The 18179-nt window shown below is 46.8% G+C and overlaps 1 protein-coding gene across 1 annotated transcript in view; it reads left to right on the forward strand.

The window, feature by feature from the left end:
* DROSHA (drosha ribonuclease III) overlaps positions 1–18179 on the forward strand; it is a 139365-nt gene that overhangs the window by 1161 nt on the left and 120025 nt on the right. Inside the window, exons 2-8 of the mRNA XM_049768729.1 lie at positions 403–524; positions 4726–5049; positions 5125–5724; positions 10679–10771; positions 12329–12439; positions 13539–13770; positions 17658–17799. Coding sequence (XP_049624686.1) covers positions 4733–5049; positions 5125–5724; positions 10679–10771; positions 12329–12439; positions 13539–13770; positions 17658–17799 — 1495 coding nt within the window. The 5' untranslated portion in view covers positions 403–524; positions 4726–4732. The remainder of the gene's footprint in view (positions 1–402; positions 525–4725; positions 5050–5124; positions 5725–10678; positions 10772–12328; positions 12440–13538; positions 13771–17657; positions 17800–18179) is intronic.

Genomic DNA, 18179 nt, shown 5'->3' on the forward strand with positions numbered 1-18179 from the left:
CTTTTTTATGTTTGTTTTTGGTCCACACCAGGTGACGCTCAGGGGTTACACTTGGCTATGCGCTCAGAAATGGCTACTGGCTTGGGGGACCATGTAAGACACTGGGGGATCGAACCACAGTCCGTCCTAGGCTAGTGTGGGCAAGGCAGACGCCTTACCGCTTGTGCTACCGCTTCGGCCCCGGCTGTGTGTCTTATAATTTTGACTCTTCCATGGATTGGCTGAGTAAATGCTATGTGACAAGTGAATATAGCTGCTGGGTTTTTGTTGTTTTGTTGTTTTTTGCTGGTTTTGGTCATGTAGATCTGCTGTGGATTTCTAAGCAATTGTACAGCAGCGGCCTAGAAACCTAGGCCGTTGTCGAGACAGACTTTTATTGATCCTCTACTATGCTGTGTGCAGTATGCCCTGCCAAAGGCAGTGAAGGATGCAGAAATGACTGATTCAACTCAAGGCACCGCGGAGCTGGACGAGTGGAGGAGTTAGACATGTGTACTCATGGCTGTAATGTGAAGCAGTCTCTGGTAAGTGCTGCCAAAGCAATACATATAGGCTCAGTGCAGTGAAGCCTAGAAGACATGGGATTACTTTTATTATTTTATTATTATTTTGGGGTGGAAGCCACACTTAGCGCAGGGATTACTCCTGGCTCTGTGCTCAGGAACCACTCCTGGCAGGCTCAAAAACCATATGGAAAACCAGGGATATGGCAGTCTCAAAAAAACATGGGAAACCAGGGATCGAAGCTGGATCAGACATGTACAAGGCTCCCACAGGGATTACTTCTTTTTCTTGGGAGGGGTGTGGTTTGGGCCACCTGGTGGTGCTCAGGGGTAACCCCTGGTTCTGTGCTCAGAAATTGCTCCTGGCACGCCCAGGACTGACTGTATGGGATGCTGGGAATCGAACCTGGGTCTGTCCCAGGTTGGCCGAATGCAAGTCAAATGCCCTATAGCTGTGCTATCTCTCCAGCCCTCCGGGATTACTTCTTGAAGAGAGCCAGGGAATATGCAGCAGAGGATGGTGACTTTTGACTTTGTAGATGAGTAGAAAGTCAGCAGGCATATTCATGGAGCTGGAGACTTTGTTTATTGTTTTTACTTTTTTGGGGGACGGAGGTAAACCTTATGACGCTCAATGGTTATTCCTGGCTCTGTGCTCAGAAATCACTCCAGGCAGGCTTGGGGGACCATGTTGGATGACAGGAATCGAAAGTGGGTTCATCTGGGGTTGGTTGTGTGCAAGGCTGCTGTGCTATGGTTCTGGCCCCTATTGTTTTTACTTTTGATATTTGGACCACACTTAGTGCTGCTCAAGAACTACTCCTTACCTTATTCTGGGGATTGCTCCTGCTGGTGGTGCTTCGGTGGCCCAAGCAGTGCCAGATGTTGAACCTGAGCCTCCTGCATACAAAACTTGTGCTCAGCTTGTTGAATTCTCTCTTGGACCCCTGAGAATGGGACTTAAGGTGATTGGGAATAAGTCACATACACTAATGCGAGTACTGGCAGTTTAGGCATCTGAGAGAATCCAAGGTGATATGTGCTTCATTAATTTTGGAGAATGAGCCTGGAAAAAGTTGAGTTCAAATTGTAGAGGATGCTTTATGTCAAGCATGGAGTGTGACTTTGTTTTTTTCTTCTTGATTAACCTGGTTATCCCGGTCAGCTGTCTGCAAGGATTAGACTGAGTAACACTCTTTAAATCAGATGATATTTGTTGCCTACTACTTACTAAGTAGAGTTATTGAAGCCGCTAAACAAACAAATTATTTTCATGAGCCTCTTGGAAACCTACCTTGAGCCTACTGGTAAAACTTTAGATTCAAGAAAAATGCATTTTGCATTTAGGTTATTTGCTTTCTGTTAATGTTCACAACATTATTCTATGAGAATGATGAAGAATGAAAAAATATAGGATAGCTTTTGTATTTGTGAGATCTTTGTTGGATTGTTTACCGTATTTTCCGGCGATAAGACGACTTTTGAAACAAAAAAAAGTCAACCAAAAATCGGGGGTTGTCTTATGCCGAGTATATCCCGAAAAATGTCTGAATATTGCCACAAAACGAATTTTCCAACTCTGATCCTGCACCAATCACTGCCAGGCTGCTCGGACCGCCTCTCTAACTCAGCCAATCCAAGCAGGCTTTTTATGTATGCAAATTAGACAATGTTCTGTACCCAATCTACACTGTAAAAAGCCTGCTCAGATTGGCCAGAGTCAGAGAGGACGTCTATTACAGTATAACCTTTGGACCTTTGCTGTTGTGATTGACTCACCGTGGAAGATACATTTGCAGCACAGGAACATTCTGTCTTATATAGCAAATATAGGCCTAAACTACGTTTTAACTGTAAAATTAGGGGGTCGTCTTATACACCAGAAAATATGTATGTTATAGTTTGTTTATGTCAAGGACATCTTCAAGTTTGGTTGGAAGCTTTTATTGAGGCCAGAGCCCTTCATTTTGTTAGTAAGTTGAGTGAATGAAAGTGAATGAGATGAAATGAAAGGGTGCAGGCATAACTGCAGAATTGCTTTTGACAGTTGGAACTTGTGAGACATGCTTGGGCGATCATCTTCTTTATGTCCTCTAGAGCTTAGATTCTTGGTGGAAGATGTGACGTATGCAGATGGTGCTTGACGATGCAAGGCAGTACATGGCAAGTGGTTTCATGACCTTGCACTTGGGATGTGTAGCCACTGACCCTTCAGAGGATTGAGCTAGAGGAACAGAAAGGGAAGTGTGTTCCTGTGGGCCACGTACAGGCTGATGAGGAGCTCAGAAGTTAGTGCCATCTCCTGGAGCCCTGTCCTGATGGACCTGTGGTTCTGGGTGCAGGACAGTAAAGTTGCGGTTGAGTAATTACTTGGTAGATTGGACTGATTGCAGCCAACAAACAGTGAGTGCAGGGAGCCTGAACAAGGCTGTGAATGTTCCTCTATAAAGGCCTTTCAGAAGATTTGGCAAGAGAAGATGGTGTAAGGTGGACAAATTCAACAAGTATTGATGAAACGGAGTGATAGGGACATAGGAACATTATGATTGATTTGTATTATTTTGTTTTTTGGGGTCATAGCTGTTGGTGCTCAGGAGTTAATCTTGTTAGTGCTTGAGAGTCTATATGTGGTGGTTCCAATTTAACCAGAGTCAACAGTCGGGAAGGCAAAAGTCTTACCTTGTCACTTTGATCTCTCTGTCCCAGTGTTTTTAACTAAAGGAGATAAAGGAGGGACAGGTGACAGGTAATTCCATGGTGCACGACTTGAGGACCAGTAATTGGTATGATCTGATGAAATGGGCAGTGCTTGAAAAAGGGGCACATTGGGTGGGAGAGATAGCACAGTAGTAGGATATTTGCCATGCACGCAGCAGATCCTTTTAGGATCTGTGGTGCTGATTTTGTGAGTCTGATGAATCGAAGGTGGGCAGAGAAAGGAAGTTGTGGGTACAGATAGAGAAAGTACAGGGCATGTGTTTTATGACTTTTCAGAAAGAAAATGAACAGAAATAGTAGTAGAGGGGGGCCGAACAGTAAGAGTGGATAAAAGAAAATCCATTGACTCTCCAGGACTGTCTGGGTGCAGGGGATTGTTGGGGGTGTGTTCCAAAGAGCAGAAAAATGGCAGAGAATCAAAATTGGCACAAAGCAGGCTACAGTATGTTAAGGCGAGGATGGACTGCAGGGTGACCCCACTGTGCTCCTTTAACTATCTGGTAGCCTTGAGTGGAAGTCAAAACTCTAAACCTGACTCAGGCCTGTGGGGGTGTTTTTGTTCATTTGTTTGTTTTATTTCCTTTTTGGACCACACGTGGTAAGGCTCAGAGACCTGTATGGGATGCTGGGAATTGAATCTAGATTGAGTGCCCACAAAGCAAGTGCCTTACCTGTCTGTATTACCTCACCAGGTCCAATTTTTGGTCCCTGGCAACTATCAAATATTGTTTTTAAAAAGTGTGTGCATTCATTACTCTACTCTATTTCAACGTTCTGGTACAAATTCAGGGGAGGGGAGGGGACGACAGGGTGGGAGGGGATGACAGGGTAGGAGAGGAGAGAGGAGAGGAGACAGAGAGATGGGGTCTGGAGTGATAGCGCAGTGGGTAGGATGTTGCCTTGCATGCAGCCAATGCGGGTTTGATATCTGGCATTACATATAATCTCCGGAGCACTGCTAGGAATGACCCCAGTTTGCAGAGTCAGGAGTGATTCCTGAGCACCGCAGGGAATAGCCCCAAAACAAAACAAGACCGAGAAAGAGAAAACCCAGGCTGGAGACAGAACCCAGCGAGTAGGGCACTTGGCTTGCACACAGTGGAGCCAGGTTCTATCCCTAACATCACATGTGTTCCCCTAATCCTGCCAGGTATGAGCCTACTGGCCCCCAAAAAGGGTACACTCGGACTCTGAGTACCTGATAGGAGCCTGAGGACTGAAGTGGCCCCTCCCCTAACCCCCAGGAAATGGTTGACCTTTGGAGGGCTATTAGGTCATCGTAGCTGTTGCAAATGACATAAAGCCTGGTGGCCACAAGAGGGATAGAAGGTGACTGGCCAGGCCAGTTTCAGACATTCCTAGGGACTCTCCCACCTCCACCTAGTACCCCTATAGCCCTGCATTTGCTGGGCAGGGTCAGGCACCTGTGCAACCCCTCTTTTTACTATGAACTCTTTTTTGATTCTTTTTTCTCCCACTTCTCTCTCACTTCCCTCCTGCCCAGTCCCAGCATGTCGTTCCACCCAGGACGAGGGTGTCCCCGTGGCCGAGGAGGAGGAGGGGGACCCGGTGCCCGGCCTGCATCAGCCCCCGCCTTCCGACCCCAGAACCTGCGCCTGCTACACCCGCAGCATCAGCAGCAGACCCCGCCACCTCCACCCGCGCAGTTCCCCTACGAGCCCCCCAGCGCGCCCCCAGCCGCCTTCGCCAGCTCACCAGGCACCCCGGCTTTCCTGCCACCCCGGCCTGACTTCGTGCCCTTTCCACCGCCTGCACCACCCTCGGCACCCGGCCCGATGCCCCCTTGCCCAGTACGACCGCCCTACCCAGGCCACCAGCTACGGCCCCCGTTCCCCGTGCCACCCTGCTTCCCCCCTGTGCCACCCCCTATGCCTTGCCCCAATAACCACCAGCTACGGCCCCCGTTCCCCGTGCCACCCTGCTTCCCCCCTGTGCCACCCCCTATGCCTTGCCCCAATAACCCCCCGGTGCCTGGCGCACCCCCAGGCCAGGGCGCCTTCCCCTTCATGGTGCCACCGCCCTCCCTGCCGCACCCGCACCAACACCCGCCGCCACCCGCCCTGCCACCGCAGCAGCAGGTCAACTACCAGTACCCGCCCGGGTACCCGCACCCCGGCTTCCCGCCCCCCAACTTGGGCAGCTTCCCCAGCAGCCCCGGTGGCAGTGGCGGTGGTGCTTTCCCCCCAAGCGCTGGCAGTGGCAGTGGTGGTGGTGGCACCAGCCCACACTTTCGCCACCTGCCGCCCTACCCGCTGCCCAAGGCGCCCCCCGAGCGGCGGGGCACCCCCGAACGGCTCAAGCACTACGACGAGCACCGGCACCGGGAGCACAGCCACGGGCGCGGCGAGCGTCACCGCTCCCTGGACCGGCGAGAGCGAGGCCGCAGCCCCGAGCGCCGCAGACCCGATGGCCGATGCTACCGGCCCCCGGACTATGAGCGCGGCCGGACCCCCTCCAGGCACCGGAGCTATGAGCGGAGCAGGTAAAAGGTGTCCTACCCACCTGCAAGGTCATGGTCAAGGTTATTTTTTATTTTTATTTTTTTTTTTTTGGTTTAGGGGCTATACCCCAAAGTACAGGGGGTTACTCCTGGCTCTGCACTCAGAAATCACTCCTGGCAGGCTCCAGGGACCATGTTGGTTGTTGGTGATCAGACCTGGGTCTGTCCTTCTGATGGCTGCATGCTCTACAGCTGTGAAATTGCTCTGGCTCAAAGAAAGAAATTTTTATTTTTGCTTTTTGGGCCACACTCTATGGTGCTCAGGGTTTATTCTTGCCTCTGCACTCAGAAATCGCTCTTGGGATGCCGGGGATCGAACCCAGGTTTGTACAGGGTTGGCCATGTGAAATCACTCTGTCCCCAAGGTCAAGGTCAAGATTATTGACCTTATTGTCCTACTTTCCAAGGTGTCAGTCAGCAGTGCCTCTTGGTTTCTGGGAGAGTAATAGTGCTGGTTGATTCTAAAGGTAAGGGGATTGGCAGAGGTGTCAGGTTGAGCCGCTTGCCAATAAAAGTATTCCCGAATTAGAAATAGAGGCTCATCAAAGTGAAATAGGCCTGTTTCTATGCCGTGCTGGGCTTGCAGCAGTATAAAAGACCCTGTATTGCTTTTGTGTTTGGTTTGGGGGCCATACCCAGTGATGCTCAGGGTTTACTTATTCCTGGCTTTGCACTCAGGAATTACTCCTGAGGGGGTTCAGGAAACCATACAGGATGCCAAGGATTGATCCCGGGTTGATTAAATGCAAGGTAAGGGCAATTGCCCCATTGTACTGTTGCTCTGGCACCAGTATTAATTTTTATTTTTTTTACAGGATCAGGTTTAGTGAATTTTTTGCTTGTTTGTTTGTTTGTTTGTTTTGGGTCACACCTGTGACATCCAGGGGTTACTCCTGGCTATGCACTCAGAAATTGCTCCTGGCTTGGGGGGACCAAATGGGACATCTCAAACCGAGGTCCATCCTAGGCTAGCACTTGCAAGACAAACACCTTACCTCTAGCGCCACCTCTCAGGCTCCAGGTTTAGTGATTTTTTTGTTTAGCCTGCTACTCATATAGGGCTGCAGTACTGGAGTTCTTTGGGAATTCCTGGTTTGCATAGCTTTTCAATTAGGAACCAAACTAGTTTCCAAACAGAACTTGCTTTCTGAGTGTCAGGCCAAGTTGAGGTTTATCTCAGTGAATCTTCTTGCTCCAGTTTCTTGTCAAACGGAATTCTATCTGTGGCACTGTCACCCAGTTTCAGTTTTCCAAACAGCTTTTAATTTGATGATGTTGTATCGAAATATTAACAGTGAAGAAGGCTGTATGAAAAAGTTTCACTGTTGCATACTTTATTATTTCGCACAACTCAGTATAGATAAGACTGAGAATGTAGACGGTTTCCAGCAGATGTTCTTACTGGAATTCATAACTGGATTTCTAGAAATGCTCAGAGGTTGCTTGCAAAATTTTATGTCTATATTTCCTGCTGTATGTAAATAATATGTGACATGCAGCAATATTATCAAGAGATGGTCTAAGTCTCTTATTCCTAGAGTCTTGAACCATTGGCCCAGATTCCCATCTGTGTGTGCAGAGATGGATTAGTGCCTTCTGGTGAAGGTGGTTGTTTTTGTTGTTGTCACGCTAGTAACAGTGCTTCTTTCTGTTCCCTGTGGTGTCCTTGTGTTTGTCTCACCCTCTCGTGCCCGCAGTGCTTGAGCTACACACAGCTCAGTTCACATCCTGTGTTTTGAGGGAGCTGCTCTTGGCATTTGTGGAATCAGTTCATGTCTTGTTTTCCATGCTTTTCTTGTTATTCTCAGTTTGATTCTGATGACATTTGGCCAATAAATTAAAAGTTGGGTTACTGCCCTCTGTGAAGCTTGTGATTAGTGCTCAGAAGTTTAGGAAGGAAATGTCACGTCACTTCTTGATGAGGCCTGGTAGAAGGCAGGAGCCTGAGTTCCCGCAGAGATGACTGACTTTTGCTGCATCGAAGCTGACCAGAGAGGTTGTTTGCCCCCTATGTGGCCAACCCAGAACAGATCCCCGGCATTGTATATGGTCCCCGAGTCAGGAGCCAGGAGCGATTTCTGAGCACAAAGCCAGGAGTAACCCCTGAGCACCACCGGTGTAGCCCCCCAAAACAATGTAAGCAGAGAAAAGCCAGAGTGATAGCACAGTGGGTAAGGCGTTTGCTTTGCATGCGGTCTACCTGGGTTCTATCCCCAGCATCCCACATGGTCCCCTGAGTACCACTAGGAGTGATTCCTTAGCATTGCTGGGAGTGGCTCAAAACTTCAAAAAAATTTTTTTAAACAGATAAGAGTTTCTTAAAAGTTTTCTCCAGCCATTAAAGGTTCTGCAGATGGGGGCAAAGCAATAGCAGAGCGGTAGGTCATTTGCCTTGCACACAGTTGACCCAGGACAGAGAGTGGATCAAATCCTGACTTTCCATATGGTCTACCGAGCCTGCCAGGAGTAACCCCTGAGTACTGCCGGATGTGACATAAAAACCAAAAAAAAAAAAAGGTCCTGCAGATAATACTATTCCTAGGAAAACTTGCTGCCATAAACTTTAGCATTTTCAATAGCTTTTTTTCTTCGCATTTGGAGGTGCTGTAGTTAAGAAGGTTTTGGATTTGACTGTAAAACCCTAAATCCTTCTAATCAGGATTAAATGTGGGATACTTTTAAATATTTTGTTTGAAGCAACACAGATATCCTGTAGACAGGGGACTACCTGGAGTGACAGCAGGTGGTGCAAACATTTCCTTTCACCTCCTTTGTTGTCCCCCCCTGGCTACTTCTTCATACTTCTGGGGATAATGGTGTTGACAAATTCCGTTTTTCTTCTTTTTCTCTGCCTCCAAGATGTAGCTGGGTAATGAGAAGATTGTATCAGGGTTGCTTTAAGATAAGCTTTGCAAAGACTGGTCCTGTTATGAAAGACCATGGTTGCTCTGGAATGTGGGGGAAACTGATACACACCGAGTGCTGGGGACAGTGCAATTCCGAGCTTCGCCACCAGGGGCTCTCGCCGACAAGGTGTTGAGCGCTGCCTGCTTCCCAGGCAAGAAATGAATCAGGGCTTTGTCCACCAGGTGGTGCCAAGGGGAACCCAAGCATCGCTTTTCTTGCTGCAACTAGGTTCATTGCATCCTCTCAAGTCGCGCTTTCAAAATCATCCTCAGAGGTCGCTCGCAGTCATCCTCAGAAGAGCTAATCTTGAATGGACACTTTTGTTGCTCTAGTGTTATATAAACAATTACTAATTAGAAATGATCTCTAATTAGTGTTTTTGAATGTAAAATACAGTCGGTCCTTTTCAGCAGACGGTGTTGCAGGTTACAGAGATGTTTGTCAAATAGGACCATTCACTGAGTTTCTCTAATTTTAGAATTTCAAAGTCTACTGCTTAAGCGCAAATTGTAATTTTATTTATTTTTAAAAATTTATTTGTTTTGGGTGTGGGAGGCACCCTGGAAAGGTGCACTTCTAGTGGTGCATAGGGGACCATGTGGGTACCAGGGAGAGAACCTGTATTGGCGGTGTGCAAGACAAAATGCCTTGTCCACTGTGCTATCATTTCAGCCCCCAGAAAAATGACAATTTAATTTTTTTAAAAAATTTTTGAGGGGGGCTACATGTGGCAGCACTCAGGGGTTACTATGGCTCTGCACTCAGAAATTGCTCCTGGCAGGCTCAGGGGACTATGTGGGGTACCAGGGATCGAACCTGGATCTGTCCAGGGTCGGCTGCGTGCAAAACAAATGCCCTACCGCTGTGCTATCGCTCCAGCTCCAAAACTGCCATTTTAAATGTGTATCAGATGAAGACTGGAGAGTCCATACACTAGCTACTTTAACTTGGTCAACTGTATATTGGTGCTTGTATATTAGTGTATGTCAGTAGTTTAATCAAAGGACTTTTTCTTGAGCAGGTACACATCGTTAAGTGAAAAATGCAACATTTGCATTTTCCCTTATTTGATAATCTTTGATAATCAGACCAAAGATTAGTCACTGCTCTCTTGGTCTTGTAAGGCTTGACTTCTCTGTCTTGGAATTCTTTTCAGCTTGGCTATGGGTTAAGATAGTTTTGAGCTCAGATATTTTTACATTCTTTTCCTGGACTCAGCAAAAGTATAAAGATTGCATTTTAGAGTTTTATTCAGCAATAACCCAGCCCTTTTTTTCCCCTTTCATTCTTATATTGAATGGTCTTATTGAAACCCTTTGAATTTGATTCTAATTTACACACTCTGGCATTTTGATTTTTGTTCCCAGATCTTCACTGTTTTTATTAATATAGATTTTCAGAAGTTTTTGTGATGATGGTTAAATTTCAGTTTGCATATGAAGGTTTTGAAATCCCTCCTTACATTGAATTGGATAAACTTGGCATTTTTATTTATAACTTTTTTTTCCCCAGATGAAAACAGCAGTTTAAGGTAAAGTGACTTACAGTCACCTGGGTCTTAGTAAAAATTAGCAGAAGCCTCGAAATTCTCACAGATTAGAGTTTTTTCATGGTGGAACCTTGCCCTAATCTTTCCTACCAAAGGTTTATTTTACATTTACTTGTATGAAATACCGAGTTTTCTAGAAATCATTAGGGTGTAGCTTTCTCTTCTATTGTGTTTTTCCTATGGTTTACATAACCAGAGATTGGCTAGTTAGGAAAGTCTCAAGAGCAGATTCTGATAAAGCTAACTTGCATTAGCATCGGGTATGACTTGTTCCCTTAAAACAGCAAAAAACATCCAAGTTAACTTGAAGGCAGTTTAGAGCTGCTTTATCCTCTGGTCAGACAAGAAGAATCAACAAATAGAGAATTAAAGGAAAAATCCTTAAGTAAGGTACATTTATTTAGAGACAGAAAGTCAGTAAAGGGAGATGGTGTTTGAGTCTTTGTGTTGAAAACAGCTCTGTTTTTTCTCTCCTCTAAGAGAGCGGGAACGAGAGAGACACAGGCACCGGGATGGCCGAAGATCACCTTCCCTGGAAAGGTCCTACAATAAAGAGTTTAAGAAATCTGGAAGGTAAGTAAGGAGTTGACATTGGGAACAGTCACTGGGGCTGGAGCCATAGTTCAGAGAGAGAGAGAGAGAAGAGAGAGGAGAGAGAGAGAGAGAGCGGAGAGAGAGAGAGAAGAGAGAGAGAGAGAGAGAGAGAGAGAGAGAGAGAGAGAGAGAGAGAGAGAGAGAGAGATATGATGTGATCGGATATGGAAGTGGTAAACTCAGGAGATGCAATGGATTTGACAAGTGCAGCTATGAAAGGGGGTACCTATCCCTGGGGACAGATTGGAGGAGGAGGAGGATTTGAGGATAGAAGAGGCAAGAAATTTTTGTAGATAGACTTGACTGAGGACTCATTTATTAAGTTGAAGGGTTAGTTTTTGTTTGTTTTTGTTTGAGGGCCACACCCAGCAGCTCATAGGGGTTATTCCTGGCTCTTTGCTCAGAAATCGCTCCTGGCAGGCTTCGGGGACCATATGGGATGCTGGGGATTGAACCTGAGTCTGTCCCAGGTCGTCCACATGTAAGGCAAACATTCTACTGCTGTGCTGTCACTTTGACCCCTAAGCTGAAGGTTTTTGTTTTTTGTTTTTGATTTTTCTCAGCTGTATAGGAAAATTTCATGACTTATCTATCCTGAACATGTACATTCTTGACATTTATTTTATTATTATTTTTGTTTGTTTTTTGAGCCATACACAGCAGAGCTCATAGGTTTATTCTTGGCAGGCTTGGAGAATCATATGGGATGCCGGGGATCAATCCAGGTCGATTGAGTGTAAGGCAAATGCCCTACCCTTTGTGCTACCACTCCAGGCCCTCATTCTTGACATTTAAAAGTTGTTTATGTGACCGTGAAAATCTTTCAAATCCCTCATGACCTTTCCTCTGGCACACTTACGTTCTCTCTGTCTCTCTCTGTCTCTCTCTCTGTCTCTCTCTGTCTCTCTCTCTCTCTCTCTCTCTCTCTCTCTCTCACACACACACACACACACACACACACACACACACACACATCTACATCTTGAGATTGGACTTTCTTGGGGTGATAGGACTGTAGTTAGTTGGTGCCGTGAGTATACTGTGTGCTGTGAGGGTGCTCAGTAGAAGATGTAATACTAACAGGACAGTTATTCTCCTGCATGGGATCCCCAGGTCTTTCTAGTTCCACCCCCATTTCTCAGGCTCACAGTGAAATCCACCCTGTAAGTAGTTTTCCCTCTCCTGGTATGACCTACAGGGCAGATCTCTGCAAATTCCATTCTCAGAATTCAGTGACCCAGTTTGTTTTTATCCTTCTCAATGAAGTCAGTGTTTGTGGGGATCAGGCTGGGGTTGACTCAGTTTTACCAACCATCTGATTTTCTAGAGAGATACTTAGCGATGCTCCCGGTCTACTCATGGATGATGGTACTCAGGCAAAATTAGTAGCTTTTTTGGGACTATATTTTGTGAAACCTTTTTTATTTCCCCTTGACCAAACAAGATGTGGACAATTGAAAACTAGAGTTCTCAGGGATAACATTTGTGGGGATGTGAAGGTTTCCAAATATCTTCCCCTTGTGTTTTCTCTTCCAGGAGTTATGGTTTGTCAGGGACTCCAGAGCCTGCTGGATGCACACCAGACTTACCTGGGGAGATTCACAAAAATGCCGATTCTTGGGCCCCAGCCCCTGAGACTGTGAATCCGTAAGTAGATTAGGGGTTGGACCTGGGAACTTGCCTATTTTTATTTGTTTGTTTTTGGTTTTTTGGGGCCACACCTGAGTCTGCTCAGGGGTTGCTCCTGGCTATGGGCTCAGAAATCGCTACTGGCTTGGAGGACCATATGGGACTTGGGGGGATTGAACCTTAGTCCGTTCTAGGCTAGCGAAGGCAAGGCAGACGCCTTACCGCTTGCACCACCACTCCAGCCCCAGAACTTGTATTTTTTTCTTATTTTGGTTTTGGGGGGATTTTTTTTTTTTTTTTTTTTGGGCCACACCCAGTAACGCTCAGGGGTTACTCCTGGCTATGCGCTCAGAAGTTGCTCCTGGCTTGGGGGACCATATGGGACACCGGGGGATCGAACCGCGGTCCGTCCACGGCTAGCGCAGGCAAGGCAGGCACCTTACCTTTAGTGCCACCGCCCGGCCCCGGGGGGATTTTTTTTGGGGGGGGGTCATACTCAGCAGCACTCAGGGGTTACTCCTGGCTCTACACTTAGAAATCGCTCCTGGCAGGCTTGGGGCACCATTTGGGATGCTGGGATTCAAACCACCGACCATCTGCATGCAAGGCAAACACACTACCTCCATGCTCTCTCTCTGGCCCTGGAACTTGTATCTTTAAACCAATAAGCTTCAGGTGATTCAGGTGATGGGGTTTGGAAATCATAGCCTGAGTGGACAGTGATGAAGTGGTTATATTTATTTATTTATTTATTTATTTTGGTTTTTGGGCCACACCCTGTGACGCTCAGGGGTTACTCCTGGCTATGTGCTCAGAAGTTGCTCCTGGCTTCTTGGGGGACCATATGGGACGCCGGGGGATCGAACCGAGGTCCATCCTAGGCTAGCGCAGGCAAGGCAGGCACCTTACCTCCAGCGCCACCGCCCGGCCCCTATTTTTTTTTGATTTTGGGTTTTTGGGCCACACCTGGTGATGCTCAGGTGTTCGGGCCACCACATGGGATTTCAGGGATCAAACTTGGGTCTGCTGTATGCAAGGCGAGTGCCTTCCCCTCTATATTATCACTCCAATTGATGCACATTTTTAATATTAAGCTTCCTATGCTCCCCTTGTAAAGTCGTTCCCCAAGTAGAGAGAAGAAGAGAGCCCGCTGGGAGGAAGAGAAAGACAGATGGAATGACAGCCAGAGCTCAGGCAAGGAGAAGAACTTTACCTCCATCAAGGAAAAAGAGCCGGAGGAGATGCTGCCTGACAAGAATGAGGAGGAGGAGGAGGAGCTCCTGAAGCCAGTGTGGATCCGATGCACCCACTCGGAAAACTACTATTCCAGTGACCCCATGGACCAGGTGGTAGGTGTCAAGGAGCAATGGAGACCCCGCAGACAGGTTAGATCCTCTGGGGCCTGCCCAGGCCTTGGAGGATGCAGCTTAACAGTCCCCAGTCTCATCAGACATTGCCAGATACACGCTGAGGTGGGGAGATCGCAATGGGAAACCATCCAGGAGACCACAGCTATGATGCAGAAGCCAAAGGCAAGATTGGGTGGTTAATTTCTAGGACCCTGGGCCAGAAATAGGTTTTTGGGCTCAGATTGCTTTGTACCGAGGTGTGTGTGTGTGTGTGTGTGTGTGTGTGTGTGTGTGTGTGTGTTCATTGTTAGGTATATTGTACATGTGTGTGTGCATTCATTGTTAGGTATATTGTACATGTGTGCTACTCACCTTGAGTTGCTTTATACAGTTTTTAGTATATGTGTGTATCTATCTTCAAGTTGCATTATACCTTGTGTGTGAGAGGGTGAGAGAGACAGACAGGAGAAACCTTGACTTTTTTTTTTTTTTGGTTTCTGGGTTTTGGGTTTCACCCAGTGGTGCTCAGGGTTTGCTCCTGGCTCTGTGGCTCTGAACTGGCTCCTGTCAGGCACAGGGGACTGACCATATGGGATGCCGGGATTCGAACCACTGTCCATCCTGGAATGGCTGTGTGCAAGGCAAATGCCGTACCACTGTGCTATCTCGCTGACCCGAAACCTTGACTTTTTTTATTTGTTGTGATAGAGTGTTGATGTGTGTTGTTCATCTCAAATTGTGTATAATCTGTGCTATCTGTGTGAGAGACAGAAAGACAGGCAGAGATAGAAGAGTGGAGAGGGGAGACCTCTAATTGTTTTAGACGTTGTGTGTTGTGTGTGTGTGTGTGTGTGTGTGTGTGTGTGTGTGTGTGTGTGTGTGTGTACACGCACAGATTGCTTTATGTAGTTTGTGAGTACGTTCTGTGTGTTAGGGTGTATTTTTCCCTGGGAAATGGGAAGCATTTGAGTGTGTCTCTTGCTCTGCCTTGGGTGCCAGGTATTTCTGGATTCTCTTTGAGAGTCAGCCCTTTAGGCATGAGGAGTTCGAGACTGAGATCTAGGGCCTGGGGTTAGAGCAGAGAACTTCTGGTCAGGATTTTGTAGAATTTCTGACTTATTAGAAGCAGGCCTTTATTGTGATGAAGATAAAAGGCACTGTCCTTGCCTTTATTTAGTTTTTTCTTTTTTTCTAATTTTTATATTAAGCCCGTTATTTTCTAAGTTCATAATACAATCATGTCAGACATTAAATATTCAAGCACCAATCCCAACACCTATATGACCTTCCCTCCACCAGGATCCCCAATCTTCCACCAAACACCATCGCCTGCCTCCAGGCAGGCACAAACAAATTGCTTCATATTATTTGTTACAGCATAAAGGCAAACAGAATTATCAAAACTTAGATCAACACAGTCAATTTGAAATGATTTTTATATCTCTCCATGGTAAAACTAAAGCCAGTATCTAAGGGTGTGTTGGGCTGTGGTTGATACTAGTTCTTCTGTGTTACTGTTAGGCAGATACCCACTGTCTCACTAGGGCCCCTTCAGAATCCGTGAAGCCTGCCCAGCATCCCTCTGCCCCAACTTTTATAGGTTTTTGTGCCTCTGATTCTTCCATGCAAAGGCATTTTTGCTTTCATTTCTGGGTCTTGGAATGAGAGCGTCTTGGGTTATGAAGGGACTTGTGTGTAGACTTGGTTGAGTTCAGTATTTCTCTACTGCACTAGTGAAGGGAATGTTGGTTCTGTTCCAAGTAAGAGGAGGAGAGAGTTTGTCATCGAACTGTTAGTTTGATGCAACTTTGAACAATAAGTGAGTCTGGTATTTTTTTTTGAGCCACACCCGCAGGGCTCAGGGGTTACTACTGGCTCTGCATTCAGAAGCTACTACTGGCAGGCTCCGGGGAACCATATAGGATGCCAGTGATTGAACCCAGGTCAGACATGTGCAAGACAAATGCCCTACCTGCTTTGCTATCACTCTGGCCCCTGGGTATTTTTTTTTCTCTGTTGTTTATTTTTGTTTTTAGTTTTTAGGCCACACCTGGCAGCGCTCAGGGGTTACTTCTGGCTCTGTGCTCAGAAATCACTCCTGGCAGGCTCTGGGGACCATATGGGATGCTGGGGACCGAACCCTGGTCAGTTGTATGCTGGGTAAAACCCTCCTATCTACTATGATGCTGCTCTAGTCTCCAAGAGCAGGATATTCTTAAAATAGTTATTAAATATTAAGACATTCTGATTCACATAGTTATCCTAGCTGAGTTTCAGACGCTCAGTGTTCCAAAATCATTCCTACAAGCAGCAGCCCCTTCACTCCACCAGGTTGTCCCCTATCTCTGCTTGCATCGGTCCAAGCAACACATTTTTGAGTTTGGGTGTTGGGATTTGGCTCTTCTACCTTCAGTCCTGTTAGCTCTGGTTTGGAAGCACAGTTATTCCACCCCATTACACTCCCAGTGTGCATAAGGCTCTGATCCTTGGCCCTGATTCCTCCTGTCCTTCTCTTATTCCCCTCTTGGTTTCTTTCCTGCCTTGTCCTTCTCATTTCTGTGGGATTAAGGGTAGTCTTGGTACCTCCCCTTCAGTACCATGCATTCCTTTCCTCTGTAGGCTGGGCATTGCCTTCCTGTTTCTGGCTTGTCGTAAAATTCCAGTCTAGGGGGCTGAAGATAGTACAGTGGGTAAGGTGCTTGCCTACCAAAATTCTATCCCTAGCATCCTGTATAGTCTCCTGAGCAACACTAGGAATAATTCCTAACTGTAGAGCCTGGAGTCAGCCCTGAGTATCATCATGTGTAGCCCCAAAATTTAAAAAAAAAGTGGAGAGATTTGCACACGCGTGTGCATGTGTGTGCATGTATGTGTGAATGTGTCCCTGATAGGGGAAGGATGTGTGGGCTGTGCTTAATTGGAAATGGTGGGTTGACATGAAAGCTACGTCACAGGAGCAACTCGCCTCGGTGCTCACTTAAACTAGATCGTGAGGATCTTTACTTGGGACAGGACAGGGTGTGTGCTTCCTGTTCCTAGCAGCATTGTCAGGTGCCCCGAATTCTTGAAGGTGAGGGCTTTTTTGGGATGGCATCATATCATCAAGGAATAGATTGTTCTAATCTTCTGGACAATGGTCAAATGCTCCCTGATAACTGTCAGCTGTAATAAGTGTATGTGACTGAGAAAAGTGTTATCACCATGGGACACATGGTATTAAATTATTTGTATTTAATATATTTTTGACTTTTAGGCCACACCTAGCCTCCAAAAAGCTCCTGATTCTGTGCTCAGGGGTTACTCCTTTTTTGGGGGGGCATACCCGTTGATGCTCCGGAGTTACTTCTGGCTTGGGGGGACCATATAGGACGCTGAGGATCGAACCGAGGTCCATCCTGGGTCAGCTGCGTGCAAGGCAAATGTCCTATCACTGCGCCACACTCCGCCCTTCAGGTTCACTCTTAGAGGTGTTTGGCGAACAGTATGTGGTTACTGAGGTTTGAACCAGGCTCCTTATTCTTTGTGCTGTGCTCTGGCCACCATGCATATGCCATTTTATTTTATTTTATTTTATTTTATATCATTTTATTTTATATATTTGTGTTTTGTGCTGTACCTGGTGATGCTCATGGCTTTGTGCTCAGGCAGGAATCACTGCTGGTAGACTTGGAGGACTATGTCTGGTGCCAGGGGTTGAACCCAGTTGGCCTTGTAAGTCAAATACCTTACCTGATGTACAGTCTCTTTGCCCCCCCTCCCCCAACATATGGCATTTTAAATCTGTCAAATTGAGGGTGGAAAGTGTTGTGAGTACTTCGTGGTACTCCAAGTCTCTGGTGTAGCGCCCGATGTCCTGACTCCTTGTCACTACTCTTCCTTCACCCAAGGGGGATTCTACCGTAGTTGGGACCAGTCGGCTCCGTGACTTATACGACAGGTTCGAGGAGGAGTTGGGGAGCCGACAAGAGAGGGCCAAGGCCGCCAGACCTCCATGGGAACCTCCAAAGACGAAGCTTGATGAAGACCTGGGTGAGTCAGAGATGGAAGACCATGGAATCTGTTTTGTTTTGTTTTTTTACATTTTCTTTTGTTTCTTGGCTGCAACCAACACTGCTTGGGGCTTACTTGTGGCTCTGTGTTCAGAGATCACTTTTGGGGGAACTCGGGGCATCATATGGGGAGCTGGGGGTCAAGCCAGGCTAAACAACACAAGGCAAGTGCCCTTTCTGCTCTACTTTATCTCTGGCATCTGTGTTCTTTTTTATTGGGCGGGGGGGCTGCACCCAGCAGCACTCAGTTTACTCCTGACTCTGTTCAGAAATCACTCCTGGCAGGCTCGGAAGACCATATGGGATGCCGGTGATCGAACCCGGATTGGCTACGTGCAAGGCAAATGCCTCCCTGTTGTA

The sequence above is a fragment of the Suncus etruscus genome, chromosome 2 (assembly GCF_024139225.1).
Source record: "Suncus etruscus isolate mSunEtr1 chromosome 2, mSunEtr1.pri.cur, whole genome shotgun sequence".
Lineage (NCBI taxonomy): Eukaryota > Metazoa > Chordata > Mammalia > Eulipotyphla > Soricidae > Suncus > Suncus etruscus.